This window comes from Chiloscyllium plagiosum, chromosome 2 (genome assembly GCF_004010195.1).
Source record: "Chiloscyllium plagiosum isolate BGI_BamShark_2017 chromosome 2, ASM401019v2, whole genome shotgun sequence".
Classification (NCBI taxonomy): domain Eukaryota; kingdom Metazoa; phylum Chordata; class Chondrichthyes; order Orectolobiformes; family Hemiscylliidae; genus Chiloscyllium; species Chiloscyllium plagiosum.
Genome location: NC_057711.1, coordinates 92,298,657 through 92,315,375, shown reverse-complemented (window position 1 = coordinate 92,315,375; position 16,719 = coordinate 92,298,657). Strand labels below are relative to the sequence as shown.

General features: G+C 42.6%; 1 protein-coding gene across 5 annotated transcripts in view; it reads left to right on the top strand.

Annotated features, from left to right (window-relative positions):
• The first annotated feature begins 8,354 nt into the window (after positions 1–8,354).
• Positions 8,355–16,719, top strand: part of ror2 (receptor tyrosine kinase-like orphan receptor 2) — a 419,702-nt gene continuing 411,337 nt past the window's right edge. For all 5 annotated transcript variants that reach the window (XM_043714229.1, XM_043714222.1, XM_043714214.1 and 2 more), the window contains exon 1: positions 8,355–8,806. In XM_043714229.1, coding sequence (XP_043570164.1) covers positions 8,713–8,806 — 94 coding nt within the window. In that variant the 5' untranslated portion in view covers positions 8,355–8,712. The remainder of the gene's footprint in view (positions 8,807–16,719) is intronic.

Here is a 16,719-nt window from a genome sequence, read left to right as displayed (position 1 = left end):
TATTAGTCAAGAACTTTCAAAAGCTGATTGGGGGCAGATGTTCGCAGGTAAAGGGACGGCTGGAAAATGGGAAGCCTTCAGGAATGAGATAACGAGAATCCAGCGAAAGTATGTTCCTGTTATGGTGAAAGGAAAGGCTGGTAGGTATAGGGAATTCTGGATGCCTAAAGAAATTGAAGGTTTGGTTAAGAAAAGGAAGGAAACATATGTAAGGTATAGACCGGGTAGATCGAGTGAATCATCTATAATCACAGGTGAGGGGCCGGAAGACTGGACGTTGGCTAACGTAGTGCCATTGTTTAAGAAGGATGGTAAGAAGAAGCCAGAGAATTATAGACCAGTGAGCCTGATGTCAGTGGTGGGCAAGTTGTTGGAGGGAATTCTGAGGGACAGGATGTACATGTATTTGGAAAGGCAAGGACTGATTATGAATAGTCAACATGGCTTTGTGCATGGGAAATCATTCTCACAAACTTGATTGAGTTTTTTGAAGAAGTAACAAAGAGGATTCATGAGGGCAGAGCGGTAGATGTGATCTATATAGACTTCAGTAAGACGTTCAACAAGATTCCCCATGGGAGACTAGTTAGCAATGTTAGATCACATGGAATACGGGGGAGAACTAGCCATTTCAATACAGAAGACAGAGGGTGGTGGTGGAGGGTTGTTTTTCAGACTGGAGGCCTGTGACCAGTGGCCTGCCACAAGGATCGGTGCTGGGTCCTCTACCTTTTGTCATTTTGTGAGCATAAGAGGTACAGTTAGTAAGTTTGCAGATGACACCAAAATTGGAGGTGTAGTGGACAGCGAAGAGGGTTACCTCAGGTTATAACAGGATCTTGACCAGATTGGCCAATGGGCTGAGAAGTGGCAGATGAAGTTTAATTCAGATAAATGCGAGGTGCTGCATTTGGGGAAAGCAAATCTTAGCAGGACTTATACAATTGATGGTAAGGTCCTAGGGAGTGTTGCTGAACAAAGAGACCTTGGAGTGCAGGTTCATAGCTTGTTGAAAGTGGAGTCGCAGGTACAGAAAAGATTTACAAGGATGTTGCCAGGGTTGGAGGATTTGAGCTATAGGGAGAGGCTGACCAGGCTGGGGCTGTTTTCCCTGGAGCGTCTAAGGCTGAGGAGTGACCTTATCATGGTTTACAAAATTATGAGGGGCATGGATAGGATAAATAGACAAAGTCTTTTCACTGGGGGGGAGTCCAGAACTAGAGGGCATAGGTTAAGATTGAGAGGGGAAAGATATAGAAGAGACCTATGGGGCAACTTTTTCACGCAGAGGGTGGTACGTGTATGGAATGAGCTGCCAGAGGAAGTGGTGGAGGCTGGTACAAGTGCAACATTTAAAAGGTATCTGGATGGGTATATGAATAGGAAGGGTTTGGAGGGATATGGGCCGGGTGCTGGCAGGTGGGACTAGATTGGTTTGGGATATTTGATCAGCATGGATGGGTTGGACCGAAGGGTCTGTTTCCATGCTGTACATCTCTATGACTCTATGACTCTATATTGCCTCAGTGAATGAACCCTCCAGTATGTTCTTCTGAATGCAAGTGTGACATTGTCCCTGATTAGCAATGCAACTCCTCTACCTCTTTTACCGTCCTGTATATTTTGTTTTAATCAACGAAACCCTGGAACATTGAGCAGCCAATCCTGTAACTCTGTCAACCAAGTGTCTGTTTTGCCCACAACATCACACTGATCCAGGCTCTTAGCTCATTTGCCTTACCTATAATAACTTCTTGTATTGAAATAAACACACGATTAGTTTGGAATAGTGTGTAGTTTGACATCCAGAATGGACAATGAATGATTAAAACAGAAATGATCAAATCTTCATCCCTTAAACCTCAGGGAGTGGAGATGGAGAACAGTCACAGTAAGAGAGAGAGATTCAAGATTTACTTGAATGATGTTATGTTGGAGGAAAGGGTGTGATTGAGCCAAAAGGTAGCTCCATAAATGCTGTGTCTTATTAAATACTGAAACCTTGACAACTATGAACTTGAAATTATTAATGTAAGTAATTTGGGAGATGGAGGAAAAAGTGGAGTTAATGGGTGCAGGGGAGGAGTTAAGGACAATGGGTGGTCAAGGATAGAGATTCCCTGCCTTCCTGTTTGTTGTTTGGCTGTATACCACTTTTTATGACTGATTATAGAACAAATAACAAAGAAAATTTACAGCCCAGGAACAGGCCCTTCGGCCCTCCAAGCCCACTGTCTAAATCTATTGCCCAATTCCTAAGCATGTGTATTACTCTGCTTCCCATCTACTCATGCATCTGTCCAGACACACCTTAAATGATTATGATTGATGGTATGGAAGTTGATACGATGTTTTCATTTATTAATTCATGGGATGTGAGCATTGCTGGCATGATCAACATTTATTGTCATTCCCCAGTTCCATGGTGGTGAATTTCTCTTTTAGGCAGGTTCTTTACACAGAGAGTTGTGAGAGCATGGAATGCGTTGCCAGCAGCAGTTGTGGAAGCAAGGTCATTGGGGACATTTAAGAGACTACTGGACATGCATATGGTCACAGAAATTTGAGGGTGCATACATGAGGATCTGTGGTCGGCTGAAGGGCCTGTTCTGTGTTGTACTGTTCTATGTTCTATGTTCTAACCACTGCCAAAGTACATAGTACAAAGTACATAGCCACAAGACAGCATAGTAACCCAAGAAGGGCTTTTGCCCAAAATGTCGATTTTCCTGCTACTCGGATGCTGCCTGACCTGCTGTACTTTTCCAGCATCACTCTAATCTGGACTCTGGTTTCCAGCATCTGCAGTCCTTGTTTTTACCTAGTAACCCAAATGTTCAAATGCAGGTTGTGCATGAGTCAGCTTTTTAAAATTATTATGCATGCTTGGCCATATTAAAAAAAGGTAAAGGCCAGCACAGCATAAAATATTTTAGCCCAGCTTTTCCAATTGCTAGATAATTGTTTCTGAAGCATTGGTAGGAGTTGAGCAGAGAATCTTCATCATAGCAGACTGCAAAGAATTGCTTGGAAAGTTGAATATTGCTTCTGAAAGTGTCCATTTATTTTAGATTACTTTACAGTGTAGAAACAGGCCCTTCGGCCCAACAAGTCCACACCGACCCTCCGAAGAGCAACCCACCCAGACCCATTCCCCTACACCTAACACTACGGGCAATTTAGCATGGCCAATTCACCTAACCTGCACATTTTTGGACTGTGGGAGGAAACCGGAGCACCCACTGGAAACCACGCAGACACAGGGAGAATGTGCAAACTGGACACAGACTCCACACTCCACAAACTCCACACTGCCTGAGGCAGGAATTGAAGCTGGGTCTCTGGCGCTGTGAGGCAGCAGTGCTAACCACTGTGCCACCGTGCTATATTGCAGAATTTGGAGGATTCTGCAGTAGAAATAGTTTGACTACTAAAAGAACAGTTTAACTCGTCAACTGACCCCATCTTACCTTACACACCCCCAACTACACCCCCCCCCCTCTCAGACCTCTGAGGCTCTAACATGATACCCATTTATGCCTGGGACCCCACACCCAACCCTCTGCCCATTTGCCCCCCTCTACCTTCAACATTCCATCACTTACCTGGCACATTCCCACTTTTGCCCAGGTACCCTACCAACTTAGCATTGTACCCACTGACACCCTATCTGACCAATTTGACACCCTTGACACCTGACAGCCTACATATATTTCATGTCAGGATATGCTGTGACTTACAAGATAATTTGCAGGTATTTATATTCTTGTACATATACTACCCTTGTCTGTTAGGTGATAGAGATTTCAGGTTCAGAACTCGCTATCAATTTATAAGTTGCTGCAATCCAAATTGTAATTGGTACGCACAGGTATCATGGTGTGTGCTGGTGATGAAGGGAATGAGTACTAAGGTGGTAGAGGTCATGTCAGTCAAGTGGATGACATTGCCTTAAATCCTGACTTCATCAGTCTTGTAGGAGCTTCATTCATACTGACAAGTGGAGACTTTTCCAATGCACTCCCAACTGATGCCTTGTCGATGGTCTTTGATGAATCAAAATGTCGTTGATGAATCAGAAAGTGATTTACTCACTGATCTGCTCTTGTAATCATAGTATTTATATATCTAGTTAAGTTTCTATTCAAATATGCTTATTGTTGCTAGTAGATTCAGCAATCATATTACCATTCAATGACATGGGAAAGGACTCTTTCTTGTTGGAGATGGTCATTGCCTGGCCATTTAACACTCAAAGCCAGAATGTTGACTCATACAGTCATTAACTCATAGAGATATACAGCACAGAAACAAACCCTTTGGTCCAACTCGTCCATGCTGACCAGATATCCTAAATGAATCTAGTCCCATTTGCCAGCATTTGGCCTATATCCCTCTAAACCCTTCTTATTCATATACCCATCCAGATACCTTTTAAATATTGTAATTCTACCATCCTCCATCACTTCCCCTGGCAGCTCATTCCATACATGCATCATCCTCTGCATGAAAAAGCTGACCCATGGGTCTCTTTATATCTTTCCCCTCTCACCTTAAACCTGTGCTGTCTAGTTTCGGACTCTTGCAACCCTGGGAAAATACCTTGTCTATTTACCTTTTCCATGCCTCTCATGATCTTATAAACCCTACAAGGTCACCTCTCATCCTCAGGCCATCTAGGGAAAATAGAGCCAACCTCTCTCTGTACCTCAAACACTCCAACCCTGGCAATATCCTTGGAAATCTTTCTGCCTTTAAAGTTTCACAATATCCTCCCTATAGCAGGAAAATCTCAAAAAACTCAAACAGGTTCATCAGACATGATTTCCCATACACAAAGCCATGTTGACTATTCCTGATCAGTCCCTGCCTTTTCATATATTTAAATCCTGTACCTTCAGGATCCCCTTCAAAAACTTGCCCACCACCATTGTCAGGCTCACTGGTCGATAGTTCCCTGGCTTTTCTTTACCACCTTTCTTAAATAGTAGTTAACGTTAGCCAATCTCCAGTCTTCCAGCACTTCAACTGTGGCTATCTCAGCCAGTGGCCTGGCAATTTCTTTCCTTGCTTCCCAAAGAGTTCTCAGGTACACTCAACCAGGTCCCGGGGGATTTATCCACTTTTATGCATATTTAAGATGTCTGGTGCCACCACGTCTATAATATGGACATTTTTCAGGATGTCAGTATTTATTTCTTCATGTTCTTTATCTGCCATATCCTTCTCCACAGTAAACGCTGATGCAAAATACTCATTTAGTTTCTCCCCCACCTCCTGCAGTTCCACAAATCGATGGCTTTGCTGATCTTTAAGGAGTCTTATTCTCTGAGGAGAAAGTGAGGACTGCAGATGCTGGAGATCAGAGCTGAAAATGTGTTGCTGGAAAAGCGCAGCAGGTCAGGCAGCATCTAAGGAACAGGAGAATCGACGTTTTGGGCATAAGCCCTTCTTCAGGAAGTCTTATTCTCTCCCTATTTGCCGTTTTGTCCTTAATGTATTTGTAGAATACCTTTGAATTATCCTAAATCCAATTTGTCAAAGTTACTTCATGCCTGCTTTTTACCCTCATGATTTACCTCTTAAGTCTACTCCTACTGCTTTTATGTCTGCCATCTATGCCTGACATAATCCTCCTTTTTTTTGACCAAAACCTTAATTTCTCTAGGCATCCAGTATTCCATACACCTACTAGCCTTGTCCTTCACTCTGAAAGGAACATACTGTCTCTGGACTCTTGTTATCTCATTTTTGAATGCTTCCCATTTTCCAGCCATCCCTTTATCTGTGAACATCTGCCCCCAATCAACCTTTGAAAGTTCTTGCCAAATTTCTGTCAAAATTGGCCTTCTTCCAATTTAGAACTTTAACTTTTAGATTGCGTCTGTCTTTTTCCATCACTATTTTAAAACTAATCAAATTATGATCCCTGGCCCCAAAGTGCTCCCCCACTGACACCTCAGTCACCTGCCCTGCCTTATTTCCCAAGAGTAGGTCAAGTTTTGCAGCTTCTTGAGTAGGTATATTCACATACTGAATCAGGAAATTTTCTTTTATAGATTGTTCTTACATAAAGCATGTTTTGGCAGAGTGATTTGGCTAAAACGTCGCTGAAGAATTTTCAAGAAGGCTTACTTTTGTTTGCAATAATGCAATTCCAGTGGCGATCGTTTTGCAAGCTTTGTTCTGTGCATGTGAACTGCCATCAGAGCATGTGAGATTTGTAGTACTATGCATTGAGCACCTTTGTCTCAAAAATTAAACGAATGAATTTTCATTGGTCTTCCTCTGAGGCAAGAATATTCTTGTATAATTCCTGTATAGGCCCTGTATAGTTACCGCAGGATTGCATTACTCTTATACATACCAGTTGCTTTTCTAATTTGTTCTCGTACTTGCATATCACACAATCTACACCTAGATTATCCTTCTTTTTGCAAAATTGAAGGGGCATACATTAAGTCTACTCTTGGCATCTGCTTAAGGTCAAATAATGATGATAGGGCAAATTCTTTGTGACCATATTTTAATGTTTTTAGACAATATTGCAGGCAGAAAAAAATGGATATCAAGGCTCTCCTCATCCTGGATAATGCGCCAAGCCATTCTGCCACCATTGATGAACTTACTGAAAACATCAAAGTGCTATTTCTACCTCCAAACACAACCTCGCTCATTCAACCCATAGATCAGCTTTTAAAACTTATTTAAGACACACATTCAACAGGTTGATTGCAGCTACTGATGGGGATATTAAGGACAGTGTTTTTCAATTAGCTTTAACTTCAAGAATACTATTGACATTATTGAGGAGGCCTGGGGTGATGTCAGTAAAGACTGCCTGCAAGCATGCATGCAGTTTCTCCTGGATTTTTTTTCTAGATTTTAAGGGTTGTGAACCATCCGAGGACCTCCCAAAAATCAAAGAGTATGGTGTTGTTCTTGCTAAGCAAGTTGGCTTTGAAGGAATGGAAAGTGAGGATGTTGAAGAGCTGCTTAAGTCCCACTATGAAGACCTCTCTTCAGCTAATCTACAACAGCTTGTCACTGAGGGGCAAGTAGAAGTTGGAGATGAAAATGATGAAAGCCAGGATGCAGCAACACAAGAGCTTTCCACTTCTCTTTTGTCTTCTAACATTAAGTAAATTGAGAGGCAGTTGCAACTCTTAAAGGACAATGATTACAATGCTGAATGCAGCAGGGTAACAATTCATTCAATAAGATATCATGTGGCACCCTATGAACAGCTTCTTCAAGACAGAAGAAAAGGGGGAGAGCAGCAAAAACGGGATGTCTTATTTTTTAAAACAAACCCCAAGAAACAGTCAGCAATCAACCACAGCCATCCACTTCTGCAACTGTAACTGCACCTGCCCCTCTGTCCGTGCATTAAAAATATTTTTTCAATGTAACGTGTGAAATTTACTTTTATTTCATTCATTTAAACCTTCATTCAGGCTTTGCCTTGTGTTACGTTTTTGGGTGATTTTTGAGCCATGGTGTGTGATTTTTTTTCCAGGTTTGCCCCACCCCCACTTTTCCCGTAAGTTCTGTTAATTCTATTAAGCAATTTTCTATTAAGTGAGATTTCAGTGAAACACAACTATGGTGTTCTCGGAGAACTAACTGTACACATTTAATAAATTCGTCGCCATCAAAGTCCTTAACACTCATTGGCAGTTCCAGTGTATGTTTGGAAAATTATAATCCCCTATCATAACCAACCTTTTACTCTCACAGATAACTGATATATCCTTACAAACGTATTTCTCAATTCCCTGCTGATTATGGGGGGGGGGGGGGAGAGAGTGTCTACAGTTAAATCCTAATAAGGTAATCGATCATCCCTTTCTTATTTCTCAGTTGCACCCAAATAATTTACCTTGAGGTATTTCCAGGAATGTTCTAAGTACAGCAGTTATCCATGCATTTTTTTTTTTACTGCGTCTTCGCAGTGCTTCTATGTCGTTCTTATAAATATGACCATCAGGATGGTATGGCCGGTGTGGTCCTCTCAAGGTTAGATACACATTTAGCACCACTTCTCTACTGTTTAATATTCTCCTTTTAGAAATAAGCCACAGTGCAAAGTTGTAGTTTTATGGCTGCACGAGCCTGCTTGTGTTTGTACTCCCAGATCCTTTGGTTATTCTCGCCTATCTTATCTCCCAAAAAGATGTAATCCTTTGGTGAAGGATCCATTTGAAACTCGGTTTGCATTTCTTGATTTTTGTTGTTATTGCCGAAGCTGTTCCGAGCATCGCTTCGAAGTTCTCTGGTACGACGTTTTCCCCCGCCAGGTTGCGCTGTTAACATTTCTCGAAGCGCGCGCATCGTGCCCGGATCTGGGATCGTGCGATACGTACACGTTACACAGACAAAGTTTGAGTGGAAGAAGACAGTTTTCAGGATCGCAAATCTTAGGGTTTCATTACTGCAGGGGATGTTGCAAAGTCTTTCCTCAGAAGAACATCACCAGATTTGTATGAAGTCACCCGCAACTTAGAGCTTTATCCCTATACGTTATGTTTTTAGAGATTTGATTTTGAAGAACAATTCAGTGGCTTTGTATAAGGTTCCTTTTTTTGTTCCTTCTCGTGGTTCTGTGGTGCCTCCCTTGGGAGCGGAGGACCGTTCGGTCTCCTTGGATGAACACGACGAATTCGTACTTTAAAAGAAAACTTGGTGCGGTCTGCATTTAATCAAGGAGTGATGTACATAACTCGGATAAAGTCAAGACTTTTTGGGAAAAATTTCGTGCTGTTTTTGTTAATGTGCTGCCCGCTTATCGGAGAGATTTCAACAGGTAAGGATTTTAAAACAAGAAGGGCAGACAGCAAAAATTAATGTGAGCGGAGAAAATAAAAGGTGTTCAAACATGAAACGTTTTGTATCTTCCAATTTACCGAGTACTGTAACAATGAATCACAGAAAGCCATTCGGTCCGTTGTGTTGCTGGGAGCATTTGGAATTTTCTGCAATAATCCTGTACACCCCCCCCCCCCCCCCAAACATCCTCTACCCAAAATGCAGAGTTTGTGATACCTCCATAAGTATTAAGCTATTTATTTGTAAAGTGTTTGCGGCGAGAAATACACAACTTTAGTTTTGGTTTTTGTAGCTTCTGTCTTAATTTATGTGTTCACAACAACAATGCTGGAAAACGTGAAACTCATGAATACTTCTCATTTCCTGTCCGCCTTGCTGAATGCATATTTGGAATCAGGAAGCATCACGCTTCACGTTAACAAGCGATGCGATTGTTTTTAGAAGTTTCTAAACTTCGTCATTAACATTTGACCCATGTTTGTGCCTTAGATTTTCACCAGCTTTCCGTTTTATATTGTAAGAAAAGGCTTCGGTATTTTTTCTTATTTGAATATGATTGCAAGAGCATTTTACCACCCAAGGGATGGGGTGATTGCATTCATTTAAGGCTAATTTTGGTGGAACGATTTCCTGTATTTTGTTTAACTAGGCAGACGTTGATTTTGACTCTGGAGGATTATGACTGTAAGTTTAGAAAAGGGGAAAAATCCTCAATTTTTGGTATTGAAGGTTTTATTTGATACACTATGCATCGGAAAATAGAATATGAAAGTGAAATAACTGTATTGGATACTTGTACATATTCACTTTTGTTGACCTATGGGATAACTGTTCAATTATGCCGCATTCCTTCTGCGTATGACTCTGGCAGGTCAGTCACCATGCCGCAGATTAAACTGCGTGGATTAATCAATTGCATATTGAGAGGGATGCCTTCCCGGCGAATTCTTTGTCGGCCTCTCGAATCCATTTTTCCTCTCAACGGGAGGCAACAGATGCTTACGTTTCCTGCTGTTCAAAGGCAAGTTTGCTGAGTTCTGCCATTTGGTTCTTTGGGGGGAGGGGGAGGGATAACAAGACCAAAAGCTCTTAAATTCGTTCACTTTAGGTGGATTTTACTTTCAATTGGCCCCTTTTAAATGTACGAGTATCATACGTGGTAAGGGTCAACGGTACATTTGTTGGGGAGGAAGACGTGCGAGAACAGATCAAATGCATAGTTCCACCGGCGTTCACCAGTGTTCATTCGGGATCGCAGACAGACGTAAGAGGGGAGAATAATCTCTGAAATGTAGTTGTGTAGGCTTTTACTGAAGTGTGTACTTTTTACGAGCAAAGATAAAATGATTGGAGACGCAGGAAATTTGTAGCAACAATGGTGAAAGCACTCAGGCAGCATCTGTGAGAATTTTTTTTTGTTTTTTAAAATTTTTTAGTACTGCATTGTCACTGTCATAACATTTTGAATTATTTCTCGGCAATAAAAACAGCATTGAACAAAACAATGGGCAAATGATTGATCTTAATTTATAGTGATTGTAAGTAATAGAAGGGGCAAACGTGGTCCTCTACCATTCTCATGATGAAATTCTGTTTTATTTTAATTATGCTAATATTTTTGCTCAAGACCTGTCTTGTACAGATTAGAATTAGTTTCTTTTAATTGACTGGCAATGCCTTTTAGCAGTGATTTAAACTGACAAGGCACACAAACATTTTTATGTCATTAAAACACTTGTGCAACTCTATTTCATTACATCTTCTCCAACAGCTCCTAAAGAGCAAATTATTGATCATCTAATCACAGAATCCATAATTGTAGAAAGAGGCCATTAGTCTCATCAAGTCTGTACTGACCCTCCAAAGAGCATCCCATCCAGACCCACCCCTATCCTATCCTATAAACCCGCATTAACCATGGCTAACCCACCTGGTCTGCACATCCCTGGACACTGTGGGATAATTTAGCATAACCAGTCTACCAAACCTACACATCTTTGGACTGTATGAGGAAACCAGAGCACCCAGCAGAAAACAATGCAGATGTTTGAAGTATGTACAGATACCCAAGACTTGAATTGAATCTTGTTCATAACCATAGTCTTACAGGACCATACAACTGCTGTCTCATTAGAGAAAGTGGTGTTTTAATCTGAAACTCCCCTTTGGCAAGGGAAGAAGTTGAGAAGGAGAGTCATTCATGATAACTTCAGCCAGTGTAGGAATTGAACCCATCGCCGTTAATACTGAGCTTCCACAGGTTCCCAACACTTTGATTTATGTCTTCATTTCTCAGTTTTGATTCAAATACAGGCCCTACAATTTAGGCGTGCCAGTGATCATGCTGCACTGTTGCCTTGGCAAAGCCAGAATAATAGTGACCAATAATGATCTTCTCCCTCAAGTTCTGAATTAGGTGTCAGTCACAAAAAGGAAAAATAAGAAAGTGATTATGAGTATTCAAATAGATAAAAAGTAAATGAGAGAAAGCAAGAGCGATTGTTGCTGCATACAAAGTAACCAGGCTGGTGCACCTACAAGTGCATATTGAAATATAGAACTGGATTGTTGGGGATCGTAGGTGATCACTGTTTATGACGTTGGTGATTGTTGTCCAAAGTGGGAGGAATAAATGGTGAGCTGGAGTTGCAGGAGTTTGAGCTGGCAGTAATGAATAGAGAGATATTTGCATGTCACGATGTTGACTGACTTCAGCATTTACATATACATATTTTCATGGTTATTGTAATCATGCCAATAATGTAAGTATTTGCAAAGTACAAATCTAAATTTCCAAAACTGAATGTGAATTGTTTGGATCCTTAGATCAGTCTTAAGAAAATCTAATTTGTAACTTTGTTTTTGTTCACTTATGACTATCATGAGTGAAAGATTTAACATAGGTTTATATGTTAGAGGTTTACACTTACTATTTTGGATTCAGGGTAAGATCAGTGCTTCTGAAACATTTCCCTACTGTGATCTGATTTCGAGGCTTGACTGTTGTCGTAACTGCTCGGTGAGAGCTGTGAGAATGAAGGCCTGTTAGAGTAGAAGTTTGAAAGTCCCAGATGACTAGGCTGCTCTCTAATTAGAGAGAAACAATTGATTGAGTGCTTAACTTGTGGGTCACTATGCCTCAGGCAAGGGATAGCTTTGAGAAGATGGGCCCATGGCTGTTATAGGAGAAAGTGAGGACTGCAGATGCTGGAGATCAGAGCTGAAAATATCCGCCACAAATTCACCTGCACCTCCACACACATCATTTACTGCATCCGCTGCACTCGATGTGGCCTCCTCTATATTGGGGAGACAGGCCGCCTACTTGCGGAACGTTTCAGAGAACACTTCTGGGACACCCGGACCAACCAACCCAACCACCCAGTGGCTCAACACTTCAACTCCCCCTCCCACTCCACCAAGGACATGCAGGTCGTTGGACTCCTCCATCGCCAGACCATAGCAACACGACGGCTGGAGGAAGAGCGCCTCATCTTCCGCCTACGAACACTCCAACCACAAGGGATGAACTCAGATTTCTCCAGTTTCCTCATTTCCCCTCCCCCCACCTTGTCTCAGTCAAATCCCTCGAACTCAGCACCACCTTCCTAACCTGCAATCTTCTTCCTGACCTCTCCGCACCCATCCCCACTCCGGCCTATCACCCTCACTTTGACCTCCTTCCACCTATCGCATTTCCAACGCCCCTCCCCCAAGTCCCTCCTCCCTACCTTTTATCTTAGCCTGCTGGACACACTTTCCTCATTCCTGAAGAAGGGCTTATGCCCGAAACGTCGATTCTCCTGCTCCTTGGATGCTGCCTGACCTGCTGCGCTTTTCCAGCAACACATTTTCAGCCATGGCTGTTATAGTTTAGTTGAAGTTCCACAGCTTTCACCTTGGGACCTTTCAACCACACAGCATCAATATCAACTTCATTAGTTTCCTAATCCACCCTCTCTCCAGTTTCATCCCAGATCCAACCCTCCAACTTGACACTGCCCTCTTGAACTGTCCTATCCATCCATCTTCCTTCCCACATATCCATTCCACCCTCTCCTCCAACCTCACACTACCACTGCTCACCTGCATCCACCTATTGCCTTCACCCCACCCCACTCTCCTCAGTACCCTTTCCCCATCCCACATTAGTAATGAAAAGCTTGTGTCCAAAACGTTGGATTTCCTGCTCTTCAGCTGCTGCCTGATCGGCTGTGCTTTTCCAGTTCCACACTAATTGACTGTAATTTCCTCCCTCAACTTCTACAATGGCCTGTGATACAATTTATCCAGACCTGGGGATTTGTCCACTTCCAAGCCAGTCAAAATCTCCAATACCTTCTCACTTCTTAATCCTGTAAGATATAGGAGCAGAAATAGGCCACACAGCCCTTTGAGTCTGGCTGCCATTCAGTCATGGCTGATATGTTTCTCAACCCCATTCCCATAATCCTTGTTCCCCTTACTGATCTAGAACCTGTCTTTCTCTGTCCTAAATATAGTCAATGACTTGGCCTCCACAGCCTCCTGTAGCAATGATTTCCACAGAATAACCTCCTCATCTCAGTTCTGAAGTTGTGATCCTAGGTCTTAGTGTCTCCAACAATGGCAACATCTTTTCCAGTCCACATTATCCAGGACTGTCAATATTCTGTAAGTTTCAGTCAGATCTTTCCCCTCACCTCTCTAAGCTCCACGGAATACAGACATAGAGTCATCAACCACTCTTCATATTGAGATGTTAAAGGGTTAATTTGATCTGTTGACATGTAAGAAATTGGATATCCCGGAGGGTGTGTTTTTCTGTCTTGCAGGCAGGATGTGACAATCTAATCATACTCTGTAAATGCTGCAATTTAAGGAATAACCTAGTCACATGCTGGTTTAAAGGATAACCTAATCACACATTGTTTATGGAAATAATCTTATCACTTTACATTGTTTTTGGGTGGCATGTGACAATGGAGGAGGAGCAGGGATTGTGTCGTGCGAGCATGATTGACTGTGATGTAAAATCCTATATAAAGGAAGGACGGTTCCCTTGTTCAGAGAGCCTCGCTTGACACACTCCACAAGCTTTGCGAAGAGGATTAAGTCATCCTCCAAAAGCTTGTTCTTGCTGAAATAAATCATGGCTGTTCACCAAAGTTGGCGTATTGCAGTTGCATAAAGTGTGTTAGAATCTCAAAAAGGGAGCCTAACATTTAGCGACGAGAGTGGGATTCCAACAATGATGGACTTTTTAGGCGGACTGAGTAAGCGACCACCTGCATGATGGCAAAGTGAGACAGATGGCCCACTAGGTAAGATTTACATTGATCTCTCTCATTAATCTATCACTCAGTCGACCTCTTGTCACCTAGGACTCCGTAGTGGTGAAATCTCTGAGATAGCCTACGCACTTATACACCGATGAGTTTGTCCCAGGGAGGTTAGAGTCCCCCTGGAATTTGGAGATTAGAGTCCTCAAACAGCGGGATTTGAGGCCCTGGAACATAGTACATAAGATAAAGGGTAACTACTGTGTCTGTCTCAATCACCTTGCTTTAGATTGGTTGTTAAGAGGGGAAATCCCCATGCGAAGGTCAGGACCTTGAAGTGGGTGTGGAGACTGAGAACACTGAACTTGTAAGTTAGGAAGTTGTGACTTAAAAAAAATGGGATTATGATAAGAGTAGAGAAAAACAGGACAAATTGAGAAAGGAGAGGCAAAATAAAGAATCAGGGTTGCAATTCTAAGCCAGACTATCGAGTGGGAATAAAATGGAAGTACTTCGTGATATGTCTAGTCTGCCAACAATGTTTCAAAAATAATGGTACTGATGACCAGCCATGGTTACCCAGCGGTTTTCTGACCTCCTCAGGGATACCTATTCAGAACTCACTATATGTTCAAAATCTCCTTAAAGCCATCCTCCCCCCCCAAGCAATTGACCATAATCAAATGTGTTGCCCAAGTAATGGGCAATACAGACATCAGCGATGGCAATGCTAGAGCTAATTGAGCTGCCAAAGATGCGGCAACAGACTGCAATTCTTTTGTATCCTCTGTGAACCGGCAAGCGCTAAATCGATCACCTGCCTCAAAAACAACAGGCATACCAGGCATTGTCACTTTGCAGCATTTACAGGCAGGTGCCCCTGACCCAGAAAAACAAATATGGAAGATGCATGTGTGTTTGCACTCTGCATCAAAACGCCTCTGGATCACTCCAGTTGGCCAAATATGTATACCTAATGCTTTGTTATCAATGCTTATTGACTGTCTTCATACTGATACCCACCTTGGCAAGGAGAGAATGTGTAATATCATGTTACGTACCTGGTGGCACCCCTGACTGGCAGAGGCAGTCCAAAAGCATGTCAGATCATGTCTAACATGCCAGCTAAGGAGTGCGGTGCGTAACAGGGAAAACACTCTTGCCAGGTGGCTCTTTTGAGTATATTCACCTGGATTTCATTGAGTTGCTGCATGTACATTACCATAAGTATTATCTTGTTCTTATTGATGTATTTAGCAGATGGATTGAAGCCTTTCCGACCAATGGTGTTAAAATTCCTCCTGACAGAAATTGTTCTGAGGTTTGGAGTGCCTCGGCAGCTTAATTCAGACAATGGCCCCCACTTTGTAGGGAAAATCAACAAAGAACTATGTGATGTTCTGCATATCTGGTAGCAATTCCATTGTGTTTACCACCCTCAGGCGGCAGAAATAATAGAAAGGGCAAATGGGATTCTTAAAATCAAACTAACTAAGTTGATGAATGAAACAGGCCTCGACTGATTGAAAGTCTTGCCTTTAGCCCTGTATCACATGAGGATCACCCCACACTCGATCACTGGATTATCAGCAGCAGATAATAATTTATGGCTGAACCAGTAGGACCCCCTGGGATGCCGACACAGACCCACCTATCCGCGTAGATTAATTGTTATGGGAGAGAAAATGCAAAGGTACTTTCAGCAGCTAACAGTCTCTAAAGTTTATCCATTCACAGGGAAAGCACACCTTTGGACCACTGCCCATGCCTCCACAACTTGATCCAAGTCCCACTCTACTTACCCAGTCCCCTGGAAATATTACCCACTGTTCATTAGCGCCAAGTTACATTCCTGGGAACTTACTCAGCACTTCGGGTAGACAATTGACCCCGGAATGTATTGCGGCCATTCTGGCGACCCCTCCTGCTCTCCCAGCACCAAGATCACCTGCCCGGAGTCGGGGGACACAATGGATTCAATCAGCTCCCCAATCATAAGCACAAAAGGTGATGAAGCTAACAATGGTGAAGAGGTCCTTACGCTTTTTGTCAGTGGTCTTCCTGTGGATATTAAACCATGTGAGCTTTACCTTCTTATTTAAGAGATATGAAGGTTCACTGATAAAGCTAGCATCAAAATGTTAGCTAGAGCAGCATGGTGGCTCCGTGGTTAGCACTTCTGCCTCACAGGGACCCGGGTTTGATCCCTGCCTCGGGCGACTGGTTGTGTGGAGTTTGCACATTCTTCCTGTGTCTGTGTGGGATTCCCCCCACAATCCAAAGATGTTCAGGTTAGGTAATTTGTCCATAGTGGTACTTGGATAAGTATAGGGTAGGGGAATGGGTCTGGGTGGGTAGCTGTTCGGAGGGTTGATGTGGGCTTGTTGGGCTAAAGGACGTGTTTCCATATTGTAGGGAAGCTTATCTAATCTAATTTAAAGCAGCCAGTTGACATTTGACAGCAGAGCAGGAGCTGAAGCAGCAAAGAGTGCATCAAATGGCATTCAATTTGATCTCGAACGACCTCAGACTGTCTGGTTGGAAGTTGCAAAGGCGAACACAAAGATGGCCAAAAGCAAACTGATGACTGCACCTAACTTCACAAAAATACACCCTGCCTTGGGAGCAT